We start from the raw sequence: 24,614 nt of genomic DNA on the forward strand, positions 1-24,614 counted from the left end.
AACGCTAAACGTTGCTTGTGTTCAGCTTTAAACAAAATAAAACACATGAATCTTTGTGCATCATTTAGACTTTATTTGTTATATTTAAAACACGGTTCACATATTTATGAAGTGTGTTTAGAATACAGTTTATTCTCTATTTACACTGCTTGATTTATGGTGGTTTTAAATCCTGGTTTATTCTTATTTTGAAGGTAATCCATCAGATTCATCTACAATATTGACACATTCTTAAAATGCTTTCCCCCTCTGAATGCTTCTTCCACATCCCACCCTCTTCCCTCTTTGTTTCCACCTACAGGAATGTAGGCGTGTCGTCATGCTGTTACCTTCCTCCCAGATACACCTTTCAGTGGAGAAACAGAAGATATGTCAGGAATTACAAACAAAAGTTGGTGGAAGAGAAATCTCTCAAGTTATCTGCTAGTCTGAGCTTGAAAAGCAGACAGAAAGTGAACCTGAAGGCTTTATATTATTTATATAACCAGTGCAGGGAATAATGAATGCTTTTGTATGCGTGTATGTGTGTGTATGTGTGTGTGTGTGTGTGTGTGTGTGTGTGTGTGTGTGTGTGTGTGTGTGTGTGTGTATATGTGTGTGTGTGTATGTGTGTATGTGTGTATGTGTGTATGTGTGTGTGGTTGGTCAGGGTTATCCATTAGTCTAACCTGTTCTGTCCTCGTACTGGTCAAACTGTGTGTTGTGAATTATGGGACATGGCCTCTCATCCTCCAGCTCCGGTACACTGCCCGGTAAATCTTCAGGAACCAGAGCTACTACCGGGACCCGTCCAGGCCTCAAGGACACTGTGGGGTCCTCAGGACAGGTAGATCTGTTGGTCGGTTCCCAGGCGCCTGAGAAAAATTATTCATTAAGTGCAAAGTGTGAATATCAATTTTGCTTACAAATTCAGGTACTAAAGATTTGAACACCTGGCTCCTGAACAAAAACACTAACTGTCCATGCAGGGAGTTTAAGAAGATAAAACCAATATGGATGGATGAAGATGGAGATGAACAGTTAAGACGGTATGCTTAAAAGAATCTGCAGCAGCAGCAAAGAGAGCTTACAGATAATGAAAACATCTGGACAGAAGATGGCGAGGATTACCGTGACATAATGTAGGCATGCGGCCAGTCTTAATATAACCAGCAGACCTCTGCATGCATAACGGTGAATACACATGCACATACAGAAAATGTTGTGGTATATTATAGTTTGCAAAAGCTATAAAAGCTTTTTTGCTGATGACCTTAATAATAACTGCATGCGGTGTTCTGTTGGTATGTGTGATTGAGTCTGGTTCTTGTGGACCTGGCTGGCCTCTGTGCCCAGATCTTCGACCAGCCCCTGGCAGCAACAATGTGTTTCGTTTGTTCTGATGCTCTAAATGCTCCGCTGCTTCTCAACAGACGCAGCCAAGCAGCTAAAATATTTAAACCTCGACGAGCTTCACATGTCTTACCGCAACTCATCTAACCTCTGAATGGCTTCCTCCATGATATGTGCAGTAATCTGATTTCTGATACAGATGTGAACTCAGTGATGTCGTTACCAACATGAAGGTGAATAAAAAGTGTTGCATGAAAACTTTTACTTTAGTTTTTTGTGTCCTTCAGACTCACGTTGTTTTCCTGCAGGAGCAACGGAGTGATGCCTCCCAACTTTCTTCCCCAGGAAGGTCAGTGAGTATCCAGTCTCTGCTCCAGAAGAGTTCACATACATCGTGTGTAAAACTCTGTGTCAGCTTTCACAATTGGAGCGGTGCTTGGTCTTTGTAGGCTAGCATGTGCAACCGGATCTGCAGAGAAAATAGAAATACAGAATCATTTTAAAGCCAGGAAAATATTTAAAAGATGAAAGTTTTCATTCAATTATAACAGAAATTAATAAAACATTTTAATCTATTTTATGAACTCTTGTTCAACTCTGTATTAGTTGCAGATGTCAGAAAGCTCACACAGCAGGTTCACTCAGGGAGGATAATTGTTTTGTCAGCTTCTCCAGACTTCTTTAAGCTTTAAGCTTTTCAACAGGAAAACCTTTAAATCCACAATATATGATCATGTGTCTCTTTCTTTTTTCAGATTTCACGGGGCTCTCTAAGAAAAAATCTTACTTGTCACTTGTCAGAAACAGAAATATTCCTGGATATTTTATTAAAAAGGGCTTGAAAGGACTGAAAACATTTGTACAAAGTAGTCTAACATTATCAATATGTTTAGTGATCAGAAATATATTGAAAGAAGAGAACATGACAGATCTAACTGATAAAAGAGTTTTTAAAAAAGAATGATGATAAAGGAATTACCTGCAGTGGTAGCAGAGCTGATCCTTCCAGAGAGATTGGGTGCAGTTTGGGTGATGGTATGTGTTCATCCAGATCTCTAAGGGGAACCAAACTCTCAACAGTGTTTAAATATTAAACCAGCAGAGATGAAGTTTCACCAGGTACTGGCTTAGACCCCTCAGAGCCTTCAGGTAAAGAGATGCTCAAAACAGTCCTCAGGTTTCCCGTGTGTAAGATACAGATTGTAACTGGAGGCTCCCTGTCATACACATAGACACACATAAGGTTAATAGACACACTCACATCACCTTGTTTGTTTTGTTTTAATTTGTCATCCTGGAGATGCCACTGACTGTTATTAAGGTTGAGGAATAATGATGAAATTTGCACCCAGGTGTTGAGTGTACTGAGAAGTGTCTGAATGTCTTCTTTATACTGTTTTTTGTATCAAAGATAAAATTTTACATTCTGGTTTAAAGAAATTTGCAACATTATATGTTGTCAATAGATGTCAAAAATACTTTTTATAGATTGTTTTGATACTTGGTTTTACTCTATGGTCTATTGTTCTTGGTCTATGAGTATTTGCATTCTTTTTCAGATCATGAGATCCATGAAAAACATTTGTACCACAGCTTGAGCATCTGTTTAACACACCTGCCTCAAAACTAAATCCACCATGATGCCACTTTAATGAAAAAAAGCTTTTCTTAAACTGAAAAAAAGCCCTGTCCTGACCATATCCCACCATTGAGTAATGCAGTGTCACTTTGTCAAATAAACATAGAACATTGAAGACCATTTTGGCAAACTTAAATCAATCAATTCATAATAAAAAAAGATTGGGTCATGGCAGGAATTGGCTTGCTCTAAATGTTGCTCTTGTCTTGACACTGAGTGTATATTTTAAAGTTTAGAGGACGTCATTCAGGTGCCAGGGAAGTTTTGATTGTCAAACTCACACCTACACTGTGATGACACAGTATGACTGGGCCGGCATGATGCAACGAAATGTGTGATCATCCTGTCTCTCAATTTCAACTGTGTGAAAACATTACGCTTTGTTCAGACAGGTAGAGTCAGGCCTCAGGCTGTGCCGCCATGACAACATACCACACCTTGAGGAAGCTCATGACCTCATCACACCGGGTTCAGTATGTCCCGAGGAATTTAAAGTTTAGTCGGTCATTCATACAGGTACAGTATCAAGGTGAACACAGATCAGGAGGGCTTCAGATAAAGAGGGCGCATATCGGGTCATTGATTCAGATGTTGTTTCAAGTTCTCCTGATAACATTTCTGAAGAGGGAAGATAACAAGAGGAATGTCTACAGATAGGCAATACTTCATTCTTTCTTCTGGCAAAGAGCAAAAACATCTAGTATTTCTTAGGATTGAATACAAGTGAATACCTAGCTTCTGTAACAGATAAAAGACATGTCTGTGTAGAGATTTAAAGCTGATGTGAGGAACATTTTGATTGTGTCAATTTGGGCAACCTCTGCTGACAATATCTCTTATCTCTTTGCTGATCTTGTTATGTACGTGTACTTGTGTCACTTTGATTATTTGCTGTCAAAAGAGGAAAAGTAGGCTTTTCATAAGCATTTTGTCAAAAAAAATCTGACACCTACCCCCTTGCTGCAGTTTCAGGCATTACAAATAAACATATAGAAGTTGTCAATTTATTGCCAATGGTCTTATTTGCTTTTGTAGGTGATAAAGAGCTGTTGCTATTGGTTTCAATCAGCTAGTTTAAAAACGTCTCACAGGGGCCGAGCACAATTAACATATCAGTATACTCTTCATTTAAAGAACTCCAAATCATCACAAAAGACATACCAGGACATTTAAAGAATATTTTGTTGCTTTCTAAAAGATTGAGACTTGCACTGGGCTTGCACCAGATACATAAATACAAACAAATGGGGAAAAAAAAAAAACCCTGAGTGACAGAGCACTGAAGAAGACTCAAGGAAAAATGGTAACGCAAAACATATCATTGTTTGCTTTTCATCTTTTCAATACAGTACTAAACTACTACTAGTGTGCTAAAAGTGTGCTGTTAGCGAAAGGATCGACATTATTTTTTAAATGGTCAATCTAAACTTCAATATGTAAAAATTCAAATGCCCAAATTCGTAACGAAGTATTCGTGGGTTGTGATATACACAATTTTGTAAAATAATCAAATAGCTACACAAACATGGAAATGTAAACGTTGCAAAGTCATAAAGTCCTCTGTAAGCGGACGATAGGAACTGACGACTCATCGTCAGCACAAAAGTAAAAAGTAGAACAAATGAAGTCCTCATAAACGAAAGACTGGTAGTCTCAAATGTATTCAAAATATATCCTTTCGTGATTTTCCATGAGATCTCTCATACAATCTTCTACCTGAGAGTTGATCTGCATCTGTTTTCAAGTAAGCAGCATGACTGTTTTCAATCTGCTGTAGAATCTCTTCCTTGTTTTACGCACGGCGTGCGTCTTGAACGGAGTTCCTTTGCGCTGCTGTTGTAGGCAGCGGTTCAATCCAATAGCATCTGTGCAGCGGACTATGGGTGGATCCGTTACTAGGTGGGGTTTATCATGAGTATAAATAAACTCTCTTTGCCATCTCTAAGTCCCGGAACCTCAGTGAGACTTTCTTTTTAACTCCAGAGCTACTCCGTAAGTTATTTTGTCTTCTTCTTCATATTCTTCATTTTAATCAAAGTTTGGGAGTTTTCTAAAGTCTGTTGTAGTGTGTGATGATGGCTTTGAGGCTCCTCTGCTGCAATGTATTTATGCAATCTATGAGGGTGTGGTTGGGAAAAAGTGTCGAACTTATTTTTTTAGGTATGAGAAGTGAAAAAGGTGTTGGCTGGTTTCGGAACAACATATGATCGTTAAAGTCCACATGATGTGACTGGGTCTGTGATATACTTTAAATATCGTTGAACAGAGTTCATCCATATCAGAGTTGAACGTGGGTGTGGCCAGACTGTCTCCACATGCTTACTCAAATGGAAAACCACATAATATAAACCTACAGTAAACACTGGAATGAGGATTGAGCTCTTCAGGAGTGGATTAAGAAAACAACATATTCTTTATTTATTTTATTATGATCACATAAAAGAGACGAGAACTTAACTGAGTATTGTAGAATCAATAAAGACAGATCATATCTTCTTTAACTATCTTCTAAGATTTGTTTATTGTCTGATTCAATCCCAGTGTCCTCCACTTTTTCTCTAGATACTTGTTTTACGTTACATTGGGCCCTCATATTTCAAACAAACCAGCATTATACTTATTATCTGACTTATTATCTTTTTTCTTCTCTTCTCTCACAGACTCCAGCAGTCCCAATATGTCTTTCATTCATTCCTTCCTGCAGCAGACTGTCTACATGGGCATGCCCGATGACTCAGTACGTACTGTAACTTTGTGGTCTGTTCTAGTTGCTAAGGCCAACCACTCTGTTTTTCCTTTTTTTTTCTCTTCTGTGGTATGTTGGGGTGGAAACATTTATCAGGCGGAGTTTAGAGTGAGGCAAGAGAGCAGTGTAGAGAGAGGATAGTGAGGGGAGGGAATGAATTAGTGGGATGTTTGGAGGCAGAAGGAGTAAAGGGTAAAGGAGTGTCAGTAAACAGAAAGATAAGATGAAAACTGTAATTAAAGTGAAAGGGAGACTTAATTCTAACAGTAGCAGTAGTAAGAATGATGACCGAGTCTTGTGAGGGTGTGAGTCATAGAGGCAAGAATATGAACTCCTCCCTTTATGCACTCTGCAAACAGAACAAAATGCTACTTCCTCTTTATTAAAATAAATTACGGCATAGTTGCACAATATTTTCAGCGTGATTTCAGTCTCTGCTCTCTGACTCTCCCCTTGATATTCAAATTAGTACATTAACTGTTTGTAAAGACTACCAGTACAGTTTATGGTTATCACAACAAGACTGTGAGGTGGATTTTAGATCAGCAGTCTGATAGTATACAGGGAAATGACCATCAAGAAAATGCTCACTGAGGGGCATGAAATCTGCCACACATCTCTTCTTTTGTGCGTATTTTTGATATTTGTTGAATTGATGCAGACAATGTGCAAGACCAGAAAGGGACTCATAATTAAATAGCCCTTTTTTGCATATAAGATATTTGAAGTATGCTTGTTTGTAGTGATGCGCACCCAGCAGCGGAGTGTTTACCAAACACACAATAATCTGTATTTTGTGTGTCTCTCAGGTACTAAAGAATAACGGTACAGTGACTGCAGCACCCAACTTCAGCCCAGATGGAGATGCAGCAGTCTTGGACAAGGCCATCAAGACAAAAGGTGACTGTTACTGAAACACACCCACGTGGAAGCTTTGGAGCGTGTGTTAACATGTCATGGCCTTGCAATGCGCCAATGTCATACATGAGTTTGCTGTAATCACTTTGACGCCCTCTGCAGGCTATGATGCATCATAACTACTCTTTGCATGATACTGACAACTTTACTCTTCTCTGAATCAAATCCAGATCTGTTTCATGCACATGCAGAATGATAGAAAAGAGAATTTTACTGAACAACATGACCTGTGTGCAGGTGTGGATGAAAGAACCATCATTGAAATCCTGGTGAAAAGGAACAATCAGCAGAGACAGCAGATCAAAGAGGCTTATCTGAAGGCCAGCGGCAAGGTATCAGAACTAAAACAGAAATTTCCCTCGCAATGAGTTGGACTCATTTAGGATCTTTTCAAGAGTTTACACAAGAATGATCAAATTCAATGATTACTTATCTGTTGTGACCATGTAGCCTCTTGAGTCAGCGCTGAAAAGTGCCCTGAAGGGTGATCTGGAGGATGTGGTGTTGGCCCTGCTGAAAACACCGGCCCAGTACGATGCCCAGCTGCTGAAAGAAGCTATGAAGGTACACACAAACACACGCACACGTACACACACACACACACACACACACACACACACACACACACACACACACACACACACACACACACACACACACACACACACACACATTTTTTCCACCTTATCATCATCTGTTATTTTTGGGTGCACAATGACATCCACCCACTTCCATGTATTCATGCATTGTTTTCCTATCAGCAGAGTCAAAGGTGTGTTTTGTTAGATTTGGATGAATTAAGAGTATGTTATCTTTCCCTGTATCAATCTTTGCGTCCATGCATCCGTTTTCAGGGATTGGGCACAGATGAGGAAACCCTGATAGAGGTTATGGCCTCTAGAACCAACAGAGAGATCATGGATATGAAGAAGGCCTACAAGGAAGGTGTGTGCCAACAGATTTTAAGCAATATATATAAAATAGAAGAGGTGGAGCATGTGACAGGCAAAAATAACGCCGCTTGGGTATGACAGAAGGTTTAATGATTAAGATATACCCTAGATAAAACTTTACATGATTTTAAATGCTGGATTTTAACATTCTGATTTCTTTTGGCTAAGAATACAAGAAGGACATCGAGGATGACATCAAGGATGACGCTAGTGGAGATTTCAGGACTGCCCTCTTTGAGCTGTGCAAGGTATGTGTGTGTCCACATTTTACTTTTTGTCTCCTTGGATGTATTTTATAAATTCTTTTCAAGTTATTTTTTTGACATTTTTCCTGTATTGATAGAACAGGGCTACATGGTGGTGCAGTGGTAAAAACATGCTTGTTAGGTTAATTGGTCATCTTGAATTGTCCGTGGATGTGAGAGTGTACTTGGATGGTTGCGTGTCTCTACATGTTAGCCATGTGACAGGCTAGCAACCTGTCCAGGGTATACCCACCTCTCGCCCAATTACAGCTTGAATAGGTTCAAGCCTAATGGGAATGTGATACAAGCAGTATAAATGTTGGATTGGAGAAAGACAGGAAATGTGGAGAGTACAGAGTGGAGGAAGACATAAAGCAGTTGTCAAACTGGCAACTGCTGATGAGGATCTGTGTATGGGGCATGCACTTGAACTGCTTTATTACAGGATTTTAAGGACGTGTGTAATCTTACGTCACAGCACGAGGTTGCATGGAATATCTCTGGTGACATAGTACTCCCAACTGTGGCTTTGCATTAACAGTGGTTAATAAAAACCAAACAAACTCACTCCCTCATTACACACACTCTTACACAAGGATCTTTGTCTGGGCATCTCACAAGGTCAAACAGACAGTGCAAACTCAGTGTGTTAAACATCTGTCACACTTCAGATTTAGTCAAAGCTGACTAAATTGTGATGAATTAAGATGCAGAATATTAGTGCTTATGGTTTTGTAGGAGAATTAATAAATTTTTTCTTTGTTCTTGTTCTACTTTTTAACATTTCTCCACTGTCTATAGGCTGGAACATTATGTTGTCTTATTGCTTTGAACCCTCCTTAACTTCCATGCCCAAAAGAGTTCATACAATTTATCTAGTAATCGTGTAAAATGTAAACACTGCAAAAATCAAATCAACTTGTACACCATGCACATAATTTAAAGTTGATTTAATGCAGTCAGCTCAAATTCTTATTATTAATTTTACTGGTCGTGTTCAGCGCCTTAAAGTTGTTCTGCTCACCTTCATCAGGCCAACAGAACTGAAGGAGTGTGTGAGCAGATGATCGACAGCGACGCCAGGGCTCTGTACGAGGCCGGCGAGGGGAGGAAGGGCAAAGACACCTCTGTCTTCATCGACATCCTCATCAGCAGGAGTGCCCCGCATCTCCTTAAAGGTCTGCTGACTGACTCAGAGTAAAACAGGTATTATTGTTGAGGATGTGTTTCTTTCAGAACTAACACTTCTTCTTCACTTCCTGTCTTTCAGTGTTCGAGAGATACTCAAAGTACAGCAAAGTGGATGTGGCCAAAGTGATCGATCTGGAGATGAAGGGAGATATTGAAAGTTGTCTCACTGCAGTAGGTAAGGGCCAAAAACTCTTTGAGCAGTCTTCCAGAGATTTATGCATGGACTTACTTAAACTCATATTTTTATTCCCACAGTGAAGTGTGCTGGGAGCCGTCCGGCTTACTTTGCTGAGAAGCTCCACTTGGCCATGAAGGTACAGTATGCATTAACTACTGCACACAAGTTATGATACAAAGCATGCAGGATACTGAGCCTACCCTGACTGTTTTCTTTCCTTGCTCATCAGGGTAAGAGTCCCAAAAAAAATGTCCTGACTCGCATCATGGTGAGCCGCTCTGAAGTTGACTTGAAACGGATCAAGGAAGAGTACTTGAAAAACTACAAGAAAACACTCTACCAGGAGATTCTGGTAAGAAAACCGATGACGAGTGACATTACACCCATCTTAGCAGTTCTTCGTGTTTACACTATGTTGCTCTTTCCTTCAGGATGACACAAAAGGAGACTACGAGAGGATCCTGCTTGCTCTCTGTGGAGACAACTAAGACCTGATCAATGAGATCGATGCTTATCCGAATGAAGATCCAGCAGCAAGTCCAGCTGTGAAACACCACACATAATCTCTTGACACATATTGTGCCCTGTAAGGAGAACTGAAAAAGACAAGTTTTTCTCTGTGATGGTCTCACTATCATTACATTTAGTGCATATTTACATTATCAAGCAAAGGTTGATTTGGAATCATCACTGCTTCAGCAGATGTCTTCTTTCCAAGTTATCTCAGCACTCATAAATCTGCAGCAGTCGACCAGTATCCTCTGCAGCAGACTCAGCTTTACACGCATCCAATTATCAATTAGGTGCGAACTAATTAATACAGATCATCATGTGCCAAATATATTGCAATTGCAGCAGTAGGGCCACCCTTGAAGGAGCATGGAAATCCTGCAATAAAAGCTTTTGTAACAAGAACTTTCTGAGTGGTATTGGTTCTTTTCACATGAAACAGACATACAATAATATGCTATAACACCTAATTTTTCAGCAGTGATGATATTAGTGCTTGTCATTACACAAAACAGTATTCCTGGCTAAGCACAAACAACATGGGATAAGAATAGACTGCAAACCTAACATCCAGTGTAACAGCAGTCACAATGTGAGAAAAATGGGAGTGAATGATTGAAAAATGACTTTTATGTACAGAGGAGTAGTTATTTACTTTTGTAAAGCAATATATTTATTTGTATTAGTTGATGTATTTATTTATCTAAATGGAAAGTGCATATTAATGAACATTTCAGAATAGCATTCATGTAAATATGTAAGAGTTAGCCATAGGTACTCTCTCCTTACTTGCATCTTCCTTTTATGGCCCAACATGCACTCTGTTAAATTCCCAAATAGATTGTACACATACTTTTATTCTCACCTTAACCTTAATTGAGTAGTTACTTTAAAAATAATGTTTTCAACAGACAAGAGAAACACAATCAATTAAATACATTGAAAAGGTCCTGGTTACTGGGTAAACACTATTTCTCACAAATTACAGTATTGTTGCAAAGCCATCTGTTTATCAATTGTCTACTAGACTAAACCTTATTTTAATGTAACCATAAGCTGCACCTCAAAATGTAATAGTTTTAAATCATGTTATATTTCAAAGCAAGACTGGCATGAAGACTACATATCTGTAAGGGATTGACAGTGTGGCACTACATTAACAATTCATAAACTTAGTAGTTTATGCCAGGGTCAGCATAAGTTTTTTTAGTTCAAAAAAACATTTCTGGAGCTTACAGCAAAACACTTGTACTCTCTTAAACAACTGAAGCTGTTATGGACCCTTAATAAATAAATAAATAAACAAATAAATAAATAAATAAATAGACTAGAAATACACAAAAAAGGACTCGATAAAGCTTACTGTAGTTGATTTCATAACCTTCAACCGAGTAAGCAAAAAAATGTAAAATTAGGCATCATTATTTAATGTGATCCCAGCTAGCAATTTTTTTTGTAAAAGCGTTCTTTTAATGTTACAGAGAATGTTACTGTAAGGTTTTTTCTTTGTGTTCAAAGGATGTTCTAGGATAACATTCTCTAAAAACATTAATAAAATGTTAAGTGACAACAGTGATTGAATATTATGCCCAAATGTTCTTAAAACATTTTCAGCAGGACATTTACTTTATGATCACAATATGATGTTTTAATGAAATATCACCAGAATATTCCAAATGGGCCTTGTTTTTAAAATCGTGTTTACAGTTTTTCTCGATTGTAAACACATTTTCTGAAAGCATGCCTCATACTCCTAGAACACTTTTTCTCCATTCATCTTAATGACTTAGGCCTTTTTTTTGTTCAGTGTTACACTTACTACAGACAGTACATAGATAAGTGTGATGTAAAATATTTCAGAATATTGTTTTTATACTCAAAACACACAAATGCAGGGTAACATATATATTTAATTTTCCCCAAAAAAACAATGTACAAATTGTGCATCCCAACCAACACAAAGTTGCACATACAGTGGTCTACATAAATAAACAACATAAGAATTTACTGTATACAGTTACAGTAAAAAAAAAAAAAAACTATGCTGCATCCTCTCTTCTGTTTTGGTCTGGCCACAGCACCCCATCCAAATCACAAGCAATGTTTTCCCTGGCCAAGCAGCAGGGGAAATAAAGCTCTGATTGCTAATTGTAAAACTGTGTGACATGTGTTTGCCCATGTGATGAGTCAGTGTGCATAATAGGGCAATTAACTTTAGATTTTGAATAACAGTGTGCTCCTTGTGAAAACAAGAGTTTTGCTCTATGAAAATTGTGCCAAATGCAAAGAATTGTGTGTAGTGTTTTGAAAAAAGTGTGTTTTAGAACTGAAATTTGAGTGTAAAGCAGGAATTGTGCTTGTAGTTTAGCAGAATTGGTTCAGTGGGATGGTGCATGGGTTACATGTTGTGGTCATTTTGTCTCAAGTATCAGTATTTGTGTGTAAACAATTGAGAAAAACTGTAAGCAATCGTAAAAAACTGTAAGCTTTATATCTGAGTGAGCTGCTTTGGTTTGGCCCCTGCAGGAGGAGGATACTGCCACAGAACCTGGCAACCTCATGGCTCAGACAGACCCTACTATAAACAAGCGGAGCACCTTCACCGGTCTGCGAGGCTAACCAACTTTCTATGTCAGTATGTGTCAACATTTATCTCATAACAGATAAGGAACCTTATTTACGGTGATAAAACAACCCTGATGTATATTGTCATGTGTTTCGAAGGTGTTTTAAAGCCCACTAATATTAGCATGACAGCACGCTAGCTAGCTAACCCTCTTGTGCCAGTTAGATTGGCAACAAACTGTTTTGACTGTCAGCAAAATGTCAGTGGTGCAAAGTCGTGTGTGTGTTTGACGCAAATTAAATGATGAAATTAAATGTGGTCACAGTGAATATGTGACACTTTTGTCCGCTTAAATCATTTGACTTTGAGGAGCTAACGTTAGCCAGGTTAATGTTGCTGGTAACTGAGCTGTGCAGAGAGAGCAGTAACACAGCACCAGTAGAGAGAGGCAGACATCCTTTTAAGGCTGTATGCAAGAGCTCAAACAAGATATTATCATGTGTCTTCTTTAGCAAGATTGTAAATTCAACACCAGTAAAACTGAACCTGATTGTCTTTTTAGTTTTCAGGTCACAATTCGTGGACAGTAACCGAGTACATTTACTTGAGTAAATTTTTTGAGTATCTGTACTTTACTTGAGGATTATGTTTTGGAAAACTTATTATTTTTACTCCTCTACATTTCTATCAGTGCTCTAGTTACTCACTACTTTTGCTTTGAAGTCAGTTCATGAATTTCCTTGTCTTTTCTGAAATCTGATCCCTAAGACAGTAAAATGTGTTTGTGTAGCTCTGTTTGTCTCAGTGGTTTAGTCGTACCTGCATATAGTGTGTCTCCACGGTTGAACGTGGAGCAAACAGAGCATCACTCAGATCAGGCAGTTCATTTAGAGGTGAGGGTGATGTCTAGAATTCTCCACATGAGCACTCATGGCCATATCTTCAGCCCGTGTTAGAGGTTTTTGAAACGAAGAATGATACGTATCGTTTGAAATGTTCTCCCTGTTTTCCACTCTGCCCAAACTTACAAAAATTCACTGTCCAACCTGAGAAAGCGTGCTGAGCTACGTATTTAATTCAAGATGAAAATTTCAAACTAAGTTGTCTGTGCTTGGAGTAACTTAGTTGCTGTTTTTATTCCATGGCATGTATGTAATGTAATATAACAGAATGTACACCCATGTATTCTTAGCTGCATTTATGTATTGTGAAAATACAATGTTTTGAGCTTTTCAAGAAGTACTTTAACTACTTAAGTATTTTTAAAAGCAAGTACTCAAGTGCTTTAACTCAAGTAATAATTTGACAGGTCAACTTTCACTTGTATTGGAGTAATATTTGACCTGGTGTATCTTTACTTTGACTAAAGTAATGACACTGTGTACTTTGTCCACCACTGCAGGTCACCCAGTTCATCTGGATCAGTAAGTCCATACAAAGTGCTCCCCCATACCCCGAGCAATGACCATGACCTGACCGATGGACGGCTGCAGTGTCTGCTCAGATAAAAGGGTCAACTTTGGAAGTAGAACATGAATGACAAACTGGTCTTCCTGGGCCTGCTATACTTTGTCCAAGGCATCCCATATGGACTCCAGTCTTCCCTGCTCCCTGTCTACCTGCGTGGAGCTGGTCACTCCCTCACCCGCATTGGTTTCACCAAAATCCTCTACTTCCCCTGGGTCCTCAAGGTGCTATGGGCCCCATTTGTGGATCGGGTCGGCACCAAGCGTCGCTGGCTGGTGGCGACAGTTTCTGGGCTGGCTCTGACATGTCTCACGAGTGCTGCCCTGGCCCCTGAAGCACATATCTGGGGGGTAGCCGGAACCCTGTTGGCCATGAACAGCTTGGCCTCGGTCCAGGATATAGCTGTAGACGGGGCTGCGGTGGGGTTGCTGAAAGGTCGCGGTGAACTGGGGCTGGGAAACACGGCACAAGTCGTGGGCTATAAAGCTGGATCCGTATTTGCAGGTGGCGGGCTGCTGGCTGTGATCGACGTGGCCGGATGGAGCTGGATGTTCATGCTGCTGACATTTGTGTACGCAGGTGTGGCTCTGTTTGTGTGGGGGGCCCCTGTACTGGATGATGAGGCTGTGCGGGGCCAGCAGGCAGATGGCAGCAGGAGGGGAGGGCAGGGGGCAGAAGCTATGAGGCCATGGCGGATATGGAGGAAGCTGCTGGCAGTGCCCGGCACCCCTTGGACGGTCCTGTATGTGCTCACATACAAATTAGGTGAGTCATATTGACAAACACTTGCTTCTTTTGAGAACTTGCAAAGTATTCAAGATCTTGAGATCACAGTTAATATGCTATGTTACATATTTATTCTCATCCATGCTTTGTTTTAATTTCAATATTATGTCTAAACGTGTGTCCTAATGAAAGTCTGCTTTTAAAGACTGTATGATTATTATAAAGTGTATCCCTCTCTCAGCTACTTTTCTTTCCCATTTTTTAGAGAGGAAATATCACTTTAAGTAGTTGATGTTGATCACAATTTTAAGGTATTGATTGAATGGTTCTTATAATATTCAGTTTGAAGAAATTGTTTTGTTTAAGGGAAAAACAAAAGAAAAGGATCATGAAAACATGACAGGAACAGAGTGAAACAAGGCATTTTCACCTTGAAGTGGCTTGAATGAGAGAATATAGTTCCTCGATCATTAATGACAATTCATGAATTATTGAAAAGCAGCTTTAGTTCTGTGTGGGTGGTGTATAGGGCTGCGCAATAAATCAAAAGTGCATTGATGTCGGAACATGAGCATTCCCAATAACCAGAGTGCAAACGTCTGAATTTATCCCAACAAACGTGAACAAACAACTCTCCCTCACTCAGGCTGTGTTCATTTTACCTGTTAGATGAAGGCCTGGATTTAATCAGGGTTCCCACGCGTCCTGGAAAAACTGGAAAACCTGGAAAACAGTTAACCAGTTTTCCAGTACTGGAAAACACCTGGGAAATGGGAGAAAATTAAAATGTCCTGGAAAATTATTCCAACATGACTGTGTGCAATCTAACAAGGTTAAAAAAAACACATCCCCATTCAACATTTGTGGCCATTTTTTTCATTCAGATATATTTGAGTCAATTTATGCACTGATCCTCTTATTATAATTATTATTATTTAATTATTTCAGTAAGGCAGCTTCCAGAGTCCTTTGCTGGCTCTTTTGTTTTTTACTTAGCTAATTTTATATTTTTTGAGAAAAGAGAAAGCTGAGATGAGAGTTGCCCATCATTGTTGCTTGGCTGCACTAATAAAGTGCTGTACATCTGCGTTTGCATTATTCTATAATCAATTTGCCCTAATTTTTAAGCATGTAAGAGATGATTTCATCGATAGTCATAGACTGCATGTCTTCAGTGTAGACTTCCACTGAGATGAACATATTAGACTATTTAGGAACTAAATTTAGACGGTCATACCAGCTTGATCGTCACTGAAAATGTCCTTGAAATGTCCTGGAAAATGATCTCTGGAAAAAAGTGGGAACCCTGTTAATGCTCATGCTTTCACACCATGTTGATGCAGTCCAGTAGAGATGGGATTTAAGGCTCTTTGAAGGGAACCGGATCTTGAGGAGCCGTTCCTTTCAAAGAGCTGTTGAAAAGACTGGCTCTTTGGCTCATTGTTATATTTATTTATTTTTTAGAAATCAACCAGGGGTAACTCGTTTTTATCAAGGAAACAATCACTGGTAGCAGTTATAAGATAAGATTTGGATCAGAATAATTCAAACTTACACATCCCACCAATATATATATATATACTCTATTGGTGGGAATTATTCTGAAATATTGATTATAATTTCATTTGGCATTGTAAACATTCCATAAGATGGTGCCATGTTTCCATGCTTCGACAGTGAGATCACTATTTTGAATTTTCCCTCACCTGAAAAACGTTGTGGCACTATAAAACCTATGCAGCCTACAGATAACTTCCATGCAAAACTACTTTACTGTAAAATTTTCCACACAAGAACATTTAAACAATAAAGAAAAAAACATAAAAATAATAAATAAGAATAAATATAGATTTATATAAAAAAATATAAATACAATTAGAATAAAAATTAGGACATTATACAAATGTGAATGCAAAATTTTACTACCCCACCTGGTATTTCTACACCTTAACTACTTTACAAACAGGAGTTCAGCTCAAGCTAGCTACCTCTACCCTGAGATTAATTGATGCAGACTAGGAGAAAAAATGACTGCTTTTTGGATTGATTTTGGAATCAGTTGGGACCTGCTGCAAACACAGGGATTTGTTTAAAACATGAATAACAGCAGGTTTGTTTGAAAACTGTGAGTTAAAGCTACTCTCTTTGATTTTTGTTCATCTATTACACTTTATTACCACAATATTAAACAAGTAGCAAAACGTTTCATAAGTCTTCTATTGTGTAGGCCTAGTACTGGGACTGGATACTAATAGACACCAGTAAAGAAGGAAAGGCATGAGACAGGAAAAGCACACATAAAGCATGTTGTACAATACCCACCCATTCTACCTTCAAAGGGTTGAACATTTTATCTTCCTTTAGGAACAAAAAAAAAGAAAAACTCCCCTGAAGTGATGAGTTAAATTTTCTAAAATTGTCTCTTTTATTTCTGTGTGAACTTTCCCTCAGTTATGTCCCGCAGGCCCCTGAACTCACCACTAGATGTCTCTGTTGCTCTGCTGCTGCGTCCATGAAGAGTGAACGAGCACAGTCAAAAAGTTTGAGAACTCAACACTGTCAGACAGTTTGCTGTGTCTTAGCAGATCCTGTTCCTCCACTGTCAAACAGCCTCTGCTGAGATAAAGCATTTGTTTTTAATGCCACAGCAACAAAAGTATAAACCTCAGGCACTGGAGCAAGAATACAATGTGAGTTTAAATGAGTTTGTGAAGACTTTCGGGGTGTGAAGAGTTTGTTCCAACAAGAAACTCTAATTTTTCAAGTACTTCGGGATCCGTCAAGCTGGTGTGTGAGTGGGAGAGAGAGTTGATATGACCGGAGTTTGGTGTTTGGTAGCAGAAGGGGATTATGTAAGGATTAGAGTGTCTTTGTGTCTGTTGCGTTCAGGAACTAAAATGGAAGACGGCGCATCAAGTCGTGTGTTTATGTGTGTGCGTGTATGTGGGTGGTGGGAATATTATTGTCTCCTCCCATTTGCATAGTGTATGTGCTTGGATGTATATGCCTTTGTCTTTAAATTGTATATGAGTGTGTGTGTGTGTATGTGTGTTTTTTTTGAGAGAGTGTTAAGGGTGGCTTTGTAATCGGATGAGCCCCAGCAGACAACACTACTAGACAAAATATGAGGGCTGGCTGGACCCCCTAATCTGTCTAGGGAACAACCCCCCCAACACTCTCCCTGTTGCCCTCACACACACACACACACAGACACACAGACACACAGACATACACACAAACACACAAACACACACACACACACACACACACACACACACACACACACACACACACACACACACACACACTGATGCGCATCATTACAACAAGATTTAGTCAAATTGTTTCCCTTGTCATGTATTTATTAACACTCTTGTCATTTGTTACCGTTTCCTGTTAAAGCAAAGTAAATGTTTCACCTTTTGCGGGAAAAAAGATTGTGTAATAATTTTGGAGTAGGCCTGGATGTGCTGGCGTAATTGCCTATGTGAGACAGCATTGTTTTTGTTCAAGGGGTGTGTGGGTATGTTTGTGCGCGACCGGTGATCTGCCTGTCTGAACCCCCCTTTCCTGATACACACACACACACACACACACACACACACACACACACACACACACACACACACACACACACACACACACACACACACACACACACACACACACACACGCACACACAGGCACATACCCCTCTCTTCGTCTATCCCTAATGAACTCTGAGTTTGCGCTGTGTCCAACACAGTAGCCAATCACTGAGACTCTACTGTGACCTCTGTGCTGGAGTCCACTAGGCATGATGGGAGGACTGTCTGGGTGGACTTAGCAAGGCCGGATGGAGGGCAGGAGGGGGAGGGAAAAGGAGGGAGAAAGTTAGGTAGAAATAGAGGCAAACACATATTTCTTGTTTTTGTTGTGCCGGAGGGAAAAAGGTGCTTTTGAAAAAATATCTTTCAACATGTGAAGCTGCTGAAACACTTCAGGGATAAAATTGGCAATCCTTATCTATTTAGATCACAAACTCAGGTGTTATATTAACTCTAATATGACATGATAAAGAAAATAATTATTTGACTACACATTTCCTTTCATGCTCTGAATGAAGCACTCTCATTTAAGGATTTGAGAAAGATGTCAAGCAAGAGACGGATAGAAGCACACATCAGAGCTGGTCCTTAGAAAGTCAGTGTGCTTGTATGCTGATAAGAATGATGATGAAAAGAAGTAGACCCGGATGGTTGCTTCCTCTGGGAACTGACCAGGTGGATGAAGTGATGGATGGATGACCAAGGAAAAAGGAAAGCCTTGTCCCAAAACGACCTTTTCACCTTTTTCTACAAAAGATAGCTGCAAGATTTAATGAAGAGTAGATAAAAATACAGATATGTCTCTGAAAATATTTTAACATATTACAGTTCAATGATATAAAAAACGTAGGCCTTTGAGATCACCTTAACATTGAGAGTTAATATCTTCACAAGTCAGGTTAAATTGATATGTAGGCTTTTCTTTTTGTCTTCTGTGGGGTGAAGTCCTTTCTTTAAAACAACCATCTGTCTTTCATTAATTAGTGAGAGGCCCAGTTTAATGACATACAATTGTTGAAGCTCTTGTGAGGAACGTTATATTTGTGTTGACTTTGGCGCCCTCTGTGGACAAAGCTGATTTTTTCCCTCTTCACTGATCTCCATGATTTCCATAATATGACTGAGGATATTATGGAAACCGTAATAAAAGGCTTGTTCTGTCAATCATCTGTTCCAGCACTTACCTCCTGGTGGTTACATGAATCAAAAATTACAATATAGAAATCAGTCTTGCTGTTGATGGTTTTTGTTTGCCTTTGTAGGTCAAAAAGGTCATCACAGTTACCTTATTGACACAAATACAGGGCAACACTGCATTTATTAAATATTTTTTGAAGAACAAATTTTGTTGATATAAAGCAAACAATTTTGAACACATGAATGTATTAAAATCAAATTGTCACATTGACATGGAGTAAAATGTGATCGCATGGATAAATAAAGCTCTCATGGTACCATTAAAAATGATAACCTGCAGTCTGTTAGATTGATTACAGGTCTGATGATGGGCATACCTTCAGTCCATTTTACAATAACATAATCTCACACACATTTTAAGACGCTGTTTTCGGGTTTGGCATCTGAGGACATTACACTCAATGGCCCCATATTTCTTGACTGACAGCTGCTTAAAGGGATATTTCAGTTCTTTTGAAGTGGGGTTGTATGACTTACAGTACACTATTGCTCCTGCTAGCCACAATGCATGCCGATGAGCTCTTCCCCTTTAATGAGAAAATTCCCAGAAGACCGGCAGGTAAGCTAGGCTATTTTCTCTGTGGACGGGGCCTCCTATTTCACGTAATTTTGCTAAATTGAGAAAATACAGTCCAGGCACTCATCACGGTGCAAATGCATGCACCAGTAGAAAAAATTGGAGCTATTCAGTTTGCTGTCAGAAACCCCCTTTGTTTTGGCGCTATTTTCGGACGGACTTCACAGACCAGTGTTCTTCTGCTGCATGAGCACGGATACACACCAATCAGCTGTTTGGACCAACAAGCACGTAGCAGGATCAAGTAGCGGTATCAGTCTTTAGAGTGAATTAAACTTACTTTTTCTGCAAATTTAAAAGATGGGACGTACCTGTCTTTATCCTGGCTGTTCAAACAAGCAAACCTCCTGTAAGGCAGGGAACTCTGGATGACGAGTGATGCAGACTGGAGCCGTATGTGAGCCGCTGGTATCCTCTGATTCAGAAAGGTCCTGAAGTATTGTTGTCACTAAGTCCCTCTCCCGACAGCAGAAGCTCTCCAGGTTCGTTGGCATGGGCTCACAGTTTACACACGGCACCACCAGGTAATGTGGGATCTCTCCAGCTCACTCGTTAGCACAGAACTTTCTCCCCTCTCTTCTTCGGTACGTTGGGTCTGCATCTGGAGTTCTTCCTCTGTAAACTCTGGTTCATAGAGAAATCCTCTTGTGTCCACAGCTAGGCATGTCATCGTCGCTGTCAGAATCACTAATTTCTGCAGTATGTAGTTTTTGTTCCTAAAAGTGTCTGCCAAAAATGCTACGTGCTTGTTGATGGCAAACTGAATAGCTCCAATTTTTCTACTGGTGCATGCATTTGCACCGTGATGAGTGCCTGGACTGTATTTTCTCAACTTTAGCGAAATTAGCTGAAATAGGAGGCCCCGTCCACAGAGAAAATAGCCTAGCTTACCTGCCGGTCTTCTGGGAATTTTCTCATTAAAGGGGAAGAGTTCACCGGCACGCATTGTGGCTAACAGGAGCAATAGTGTACTGTAGGTCATACGACCCCACTTCAAAAAAACTGAAGTATCACTTTAATGTCTCTGCTGCATTGATAACTGTTTTCTGAAAGCATCACACATTTGGCCTAATTTTTGAGGATCTTATCCCACTTAAATAAGCTTTGTTTACCGTGTCTCTTCATCTTTCATCCTCGTGGCATCAGAGTGGTGAGTGACAGCTGGTCTCAGTCATGAGAGATGCACTCGCTTTACAAATAAGTGGCAGTTCTGTTAAAATGAATGTTGAAAATGAATAACTTAGCCCTGAATATAAAGCCCAAGATCCACAGGATGCGTCGCGTTACGTTACGGCTGCGCCGCGCACGTCGCAGCAAATAGGTTCCCATTCAAGTCAATGCTCTAGAGTCCACAGGGCGCGCTGCGGCGCGTCTCAGCTCCGTCTCTGGAGCGTTCCGCCGCGCCGCTCTGCCAGAGATACGCGGGGAGTCTATTTTCGCCGCTCCCCGCGCCCAGCACGCGTCAATCGACACAGAAATGATCGAACTATCCCGGAAGTCAGGCACGAGGATCGTATGCAACATCCGCTCACTTTCAAAATAAACACCATGTGCAAACACAAGATCGTAAATTTCACCACTTCTTCAACATTACGTCATAACCTGTGGCATCGGGCCAGACGTCAGTCTCAAAAGATATCCGACACCATGGACGAGGAAAAGTTTATACTGTGTTGTTCTCGCGCGTTTTGGAGTTCTCGAGGGATCTTGAGTTTCCTGCTCCGGAGTGCGCGCCGCTCCAAACACGCATCCTATGGACCAGGGCGAAAGCCCCGGGACGGAGCAGAGCCGTGTCGCAGCCGTAACGCGGCGCACACGCATCCTGTGGACTCCACGAGTTAGACAATTCCACTTACGGTAATTTCAGTCTGTTTCATAATCAGTTGAAAACTCCCTACAGGGGCTTTAAAAATATTTCAACCAATCAATAAATCAATCTTTATTTGTAAAGCGCCAGATCACAACAAACATTAACTCAAGACTCTCTTTAACAATCAGAGCAGGTCTAGACCGTACTCTATGTTAAATCATTAACAAAGACCCGACACCAAGACAGGATACGATCCAGTCCCCTCTTACTGACAGGACTCAATGTTATCTTATCTTAATCTGCTACTCAGCAGCAACCTCCGATCTCAAACTATGATGCCCATGCGGAAGTGTTATAAACTGGAAATCATCGAGAATCCGCATGAGGCTGGCTGCAGAAACACCAGAAACCACATACACACCAATTCAAAAATGACGATCTTTGCAGCATTAATAAACATGTTTACAGCCTGGTTCAAAAAACGGCTTGGCTCTACTTAGAAAATCTCTCTATTGGCACACACTGTACGGGGTGAATTTTTTTTCTAAAGCGACGGTTCAGAAGATATTAAGATAACAAGTTTTTGCCCAAATAAGGACATGACTGACGTGAGTCCCGGACGGGAAAAATAGCTGTTGGCTAAGAGGCTCAAACTCTGCTTCTTTACGTCACACTATGCTTGGTTGAGTTCCACATTTCCAATATGGCTGTCGCAGTTGATTGGCTTCAAAACAGTGCTCAGGAATAGATGGGTGACGTCATGGATACTACGTCCATATTTCATACAGACTATGCCTGCCACGAGCGAGGAAAAACTTCCTTTAACAGGCAGAAACCTTGAGCAGAACCAGACATGTTAGACAGCCATCTGCTTTGACCGAGTTGGGGTTGGACAGAGGGATAGAGGAGAGAGAGAGAGAGAGAGAGAGAGAGAGAGAGAGAGAGAGAGAGAGAGAGAGAGAGAGAGAGAGAGAGAGAGAGAGAGAGAGAGAGAGAGAGAGAGAGAGAGAGAGAGAGAGAGAGAGAGAGAGAGAGAGAGAGAGAGAGAGAGAGAGAGATGTAGGCTTTTTCACTTCTTTCTCAACTTTTCAGCAGTTTTACTGCTTCGTTTCATCCCCTAATTCAATTTCTGGATTCTTGTCTGTCATTTGGAAGAACATGGCTGGAACAAGTTTGTTACCTCGTCTGACAGTTTTCATCGGTGAACAGTATCATTGAAAACAAGAGAGCTAAGCTTATCAAACTTACATCAACATTTTCTCGCTTTTTATGTCATTATTATTTAATGTTTTAAGCATGACTGATATTTTTCAAGTAAAAAACAGAAGAGCCCCCTGTAGTTCTCTAAAGTGCCCCGAGATGAACATTACCCCCCGAGAGACGCACTGGTTTTTAAGGTTACGCAAAATACTCCTTCAGTTTTTTATGGAAGAAAAGAAGGAAAAAACTTTGGGTGAAGAACAATAATTTGAGTGAAGTTTTTTTTTTTTGTCTGGGCAGAACTACATTTCACATGAATGCACAGTCAGAGGTTTGGGCATTGAGGTCAAGAGGGTGAAGGATTTAGAAGACTGTGCTTAAATTGTTAAAACAGAAACAATACCTTATTATTGTTAAATAAATAAAGAACTACTTCTGTATTATGTTGCCCCACTCATTTGAAGTACTCACACATACCATGAACCCCGACCTTCAGTCTGTAGATCAGAGGCATGGATGCCAGCAGAAGTTAAGTGAAGTAAAGCGCTTTTGGGTAGTTGATGGATTTGGAGATTTGAAAAGAGGTGGTAGGGTAAAGAGGGAAAACTTGGGGAGGGAGTAAGGGAGTATTATCCAGAGGGAAGAAGAAGGACTGCAGGGAGGGAGGCTGAAGGAGGAGATGAATTAATGAACAACCACCACATGGTGCCTTGAGAGAGAAAAAGAGCAAAATGGCAATAGAAATAAACACAATTATCCATGCTGAGACATGAGGGATGTGGAAAGATTTGAATTTCTCATAATGAGTTCAATTCAAATGAGAAGTTGATCTTCTTTCTCAATAAATGAAAATGAGCAACATGTCCTTTTGTCTACAGATGAAATCAGCTTGTAAAGTTGATTAAGATACATCAAGTAAATGATTTTGACGAACTCTCATCGGCACTGAAGAACAATGACAACTTGATTCAATTATTTTTGAAACTTTTATGTGTGTTAACATCTTGATATGCGATTGTTGGTTAATTTTGATGGTTTGACGACTGGTATGTGAATGTTAACATCACAAAATGGGCCTTCGTGGCGGCAGTAGCTCAGTCCTTAGGGCCTTGGCTTGGAGGGTCGTCGGTTAAAGTCCCGGTATGGACGAAGTTTGGCAAGTGAACTGGTGGCTGGAGAGGTGCTGGTCCATTTACCTGGGCACTGCCGAGTTGCCCATGAGCAAGGCACAAAGCCCCCAACTTCTTGGCTGGCACTGGTTGATGGCAGCCTCCTCACTCTGACATCTCTCCATTAGTGCATGTCCATAGCATGTTTGTGCATGATTGTATGTATCAAACTATGAGTGTGATGATCAAAAAAAAGAACACGAGTGAAAAAATTTAATTTCCTCAGGGGATTTAATAAAGTACAATTACCTTACCTTTAAAAAGACTGAACATACTGATATTGATACTGTAAAGTCTAGTGCAGTGTTTGCTCCTTGTCCAGCCAATGATTAGATAAGATAAGATAATACTTCATTGATCCCAGGGGGGGAAATTCCGATGTTGCTTTAACACAGACATTGGGACAGGGCATTCGCAGTGAGGGGTCCGACACTCTGGAACCATTTGCCCAAAGAGATCAGGTCTGCTGAGTCAGTGAGCTCTTTTAAATCCCTTCTTAAAACATATTTTTATTGCAGAGCCTTCCCGGATTTTATCTGAATTTTATTTGACTTAATTTTATTTTAACCGTCTTAAGAAATATATTTTAAAATAATTGTATTC

At 40.0% G+C, this 24,614-nt stretch overlaps 2 protein-coding genes and 1 long non-coding RNA gene across 6 annotated transcripts in view; 2 read left to right on the forward strand and 1 right to left on the reverse strand.

Moving 5' to 3' along the window:
* Window positions 1–50: 50 nt before the first annotated feature.
* LOC117819243 lies at window positions 51–4,856 on the reverse strand. The gene is made up of 5 exons (XR_004632490.1): window positions 4,688–4,856; window positions 2,312–2,549; window positions 1,626–1,801; window positions 669–854; window positions 51–346 (listed from the first exon to the last, which is right to left on the reverse strand). It is a non-coding gene; the product is annotated as an uncharacterized LOC117819243 (long non-coding RNA).
* Window positions 4,796–10,117, forward strand: anxa1a (annexin A1a). Its single transcript, XM_034692511.1, has 12 exons — window positions 4,796–4,963; window positions 5,632–5,708; window positions 6,527–6,617; window positions 6,873–6,967; window positions 7,086–7,199; window positions 7,490–7,580; window positions 7,757–7,836; window positions 8,867–9,011; window positions 9,104–9,199; window positions 9,280–9,338; window positions 9,432–9,554; window positions 9,634–10,117. Exons 2-12 carry the CDS (start codon window positions 5,649–5,651, stop codon window positions 9,688–9,690), a joined length of 1,011 nt encoding a protein of 336 aa, XP_034548402.1. The 5' UTR covers window positions 4,796–4,963; window positions 5,632–5,648; the 3' UTR covers window positions 9,691–10,117.
* A 2,098-nt stretch (window positions 10,118–12,215) lies between these two features.
* The window catches only part of mfsd3 (major facilitator superfamily domain containing 3), a 36,968-nt gene continuing 24,569 nt past the window's right edge, over window positions 12,216–24,614 (forward strand). For 2 of the 4 annotated variants that reach the window (XR_004632496.1, XM_034692526.1), the window contains exons 1-2: window positions 12,254–12,347; window positions 13,681–14,510. Coding sequence is in view for 3 of the 4 variants with exons in the window: in XM_034692526.1 (XP_034548417.1) it covers window positions 13,811–14,510 (700 nt within the window). In the remaining variant the exon portion in view is untranslated. Of the gene's footprint in view, window positions 12,395–13,680; window positions 14,511–24,614 lie in introns of all 4 variants that reach the window. The other 2 variants (XM_034692525.1, XM_034692527.1) reach the window with 2 other exon arrangements.

Source organism: Notolabrus celidotus, chromosome 9 (genome assembly GCF_009762535.1).
Source record: "Notolabrus celidotus isolate fNotCel1 chromosome 9, fNotCel1.pri, whole genome shotgun sequence".
In the NCBI taxonomy this organism is placed as follows: domain Eukaryota; kingdom Metazoa; phylum Chordata; class Actinopteri; order Labriformes; family Labridae; genus Notolabrus; species Notolabrus celidotus.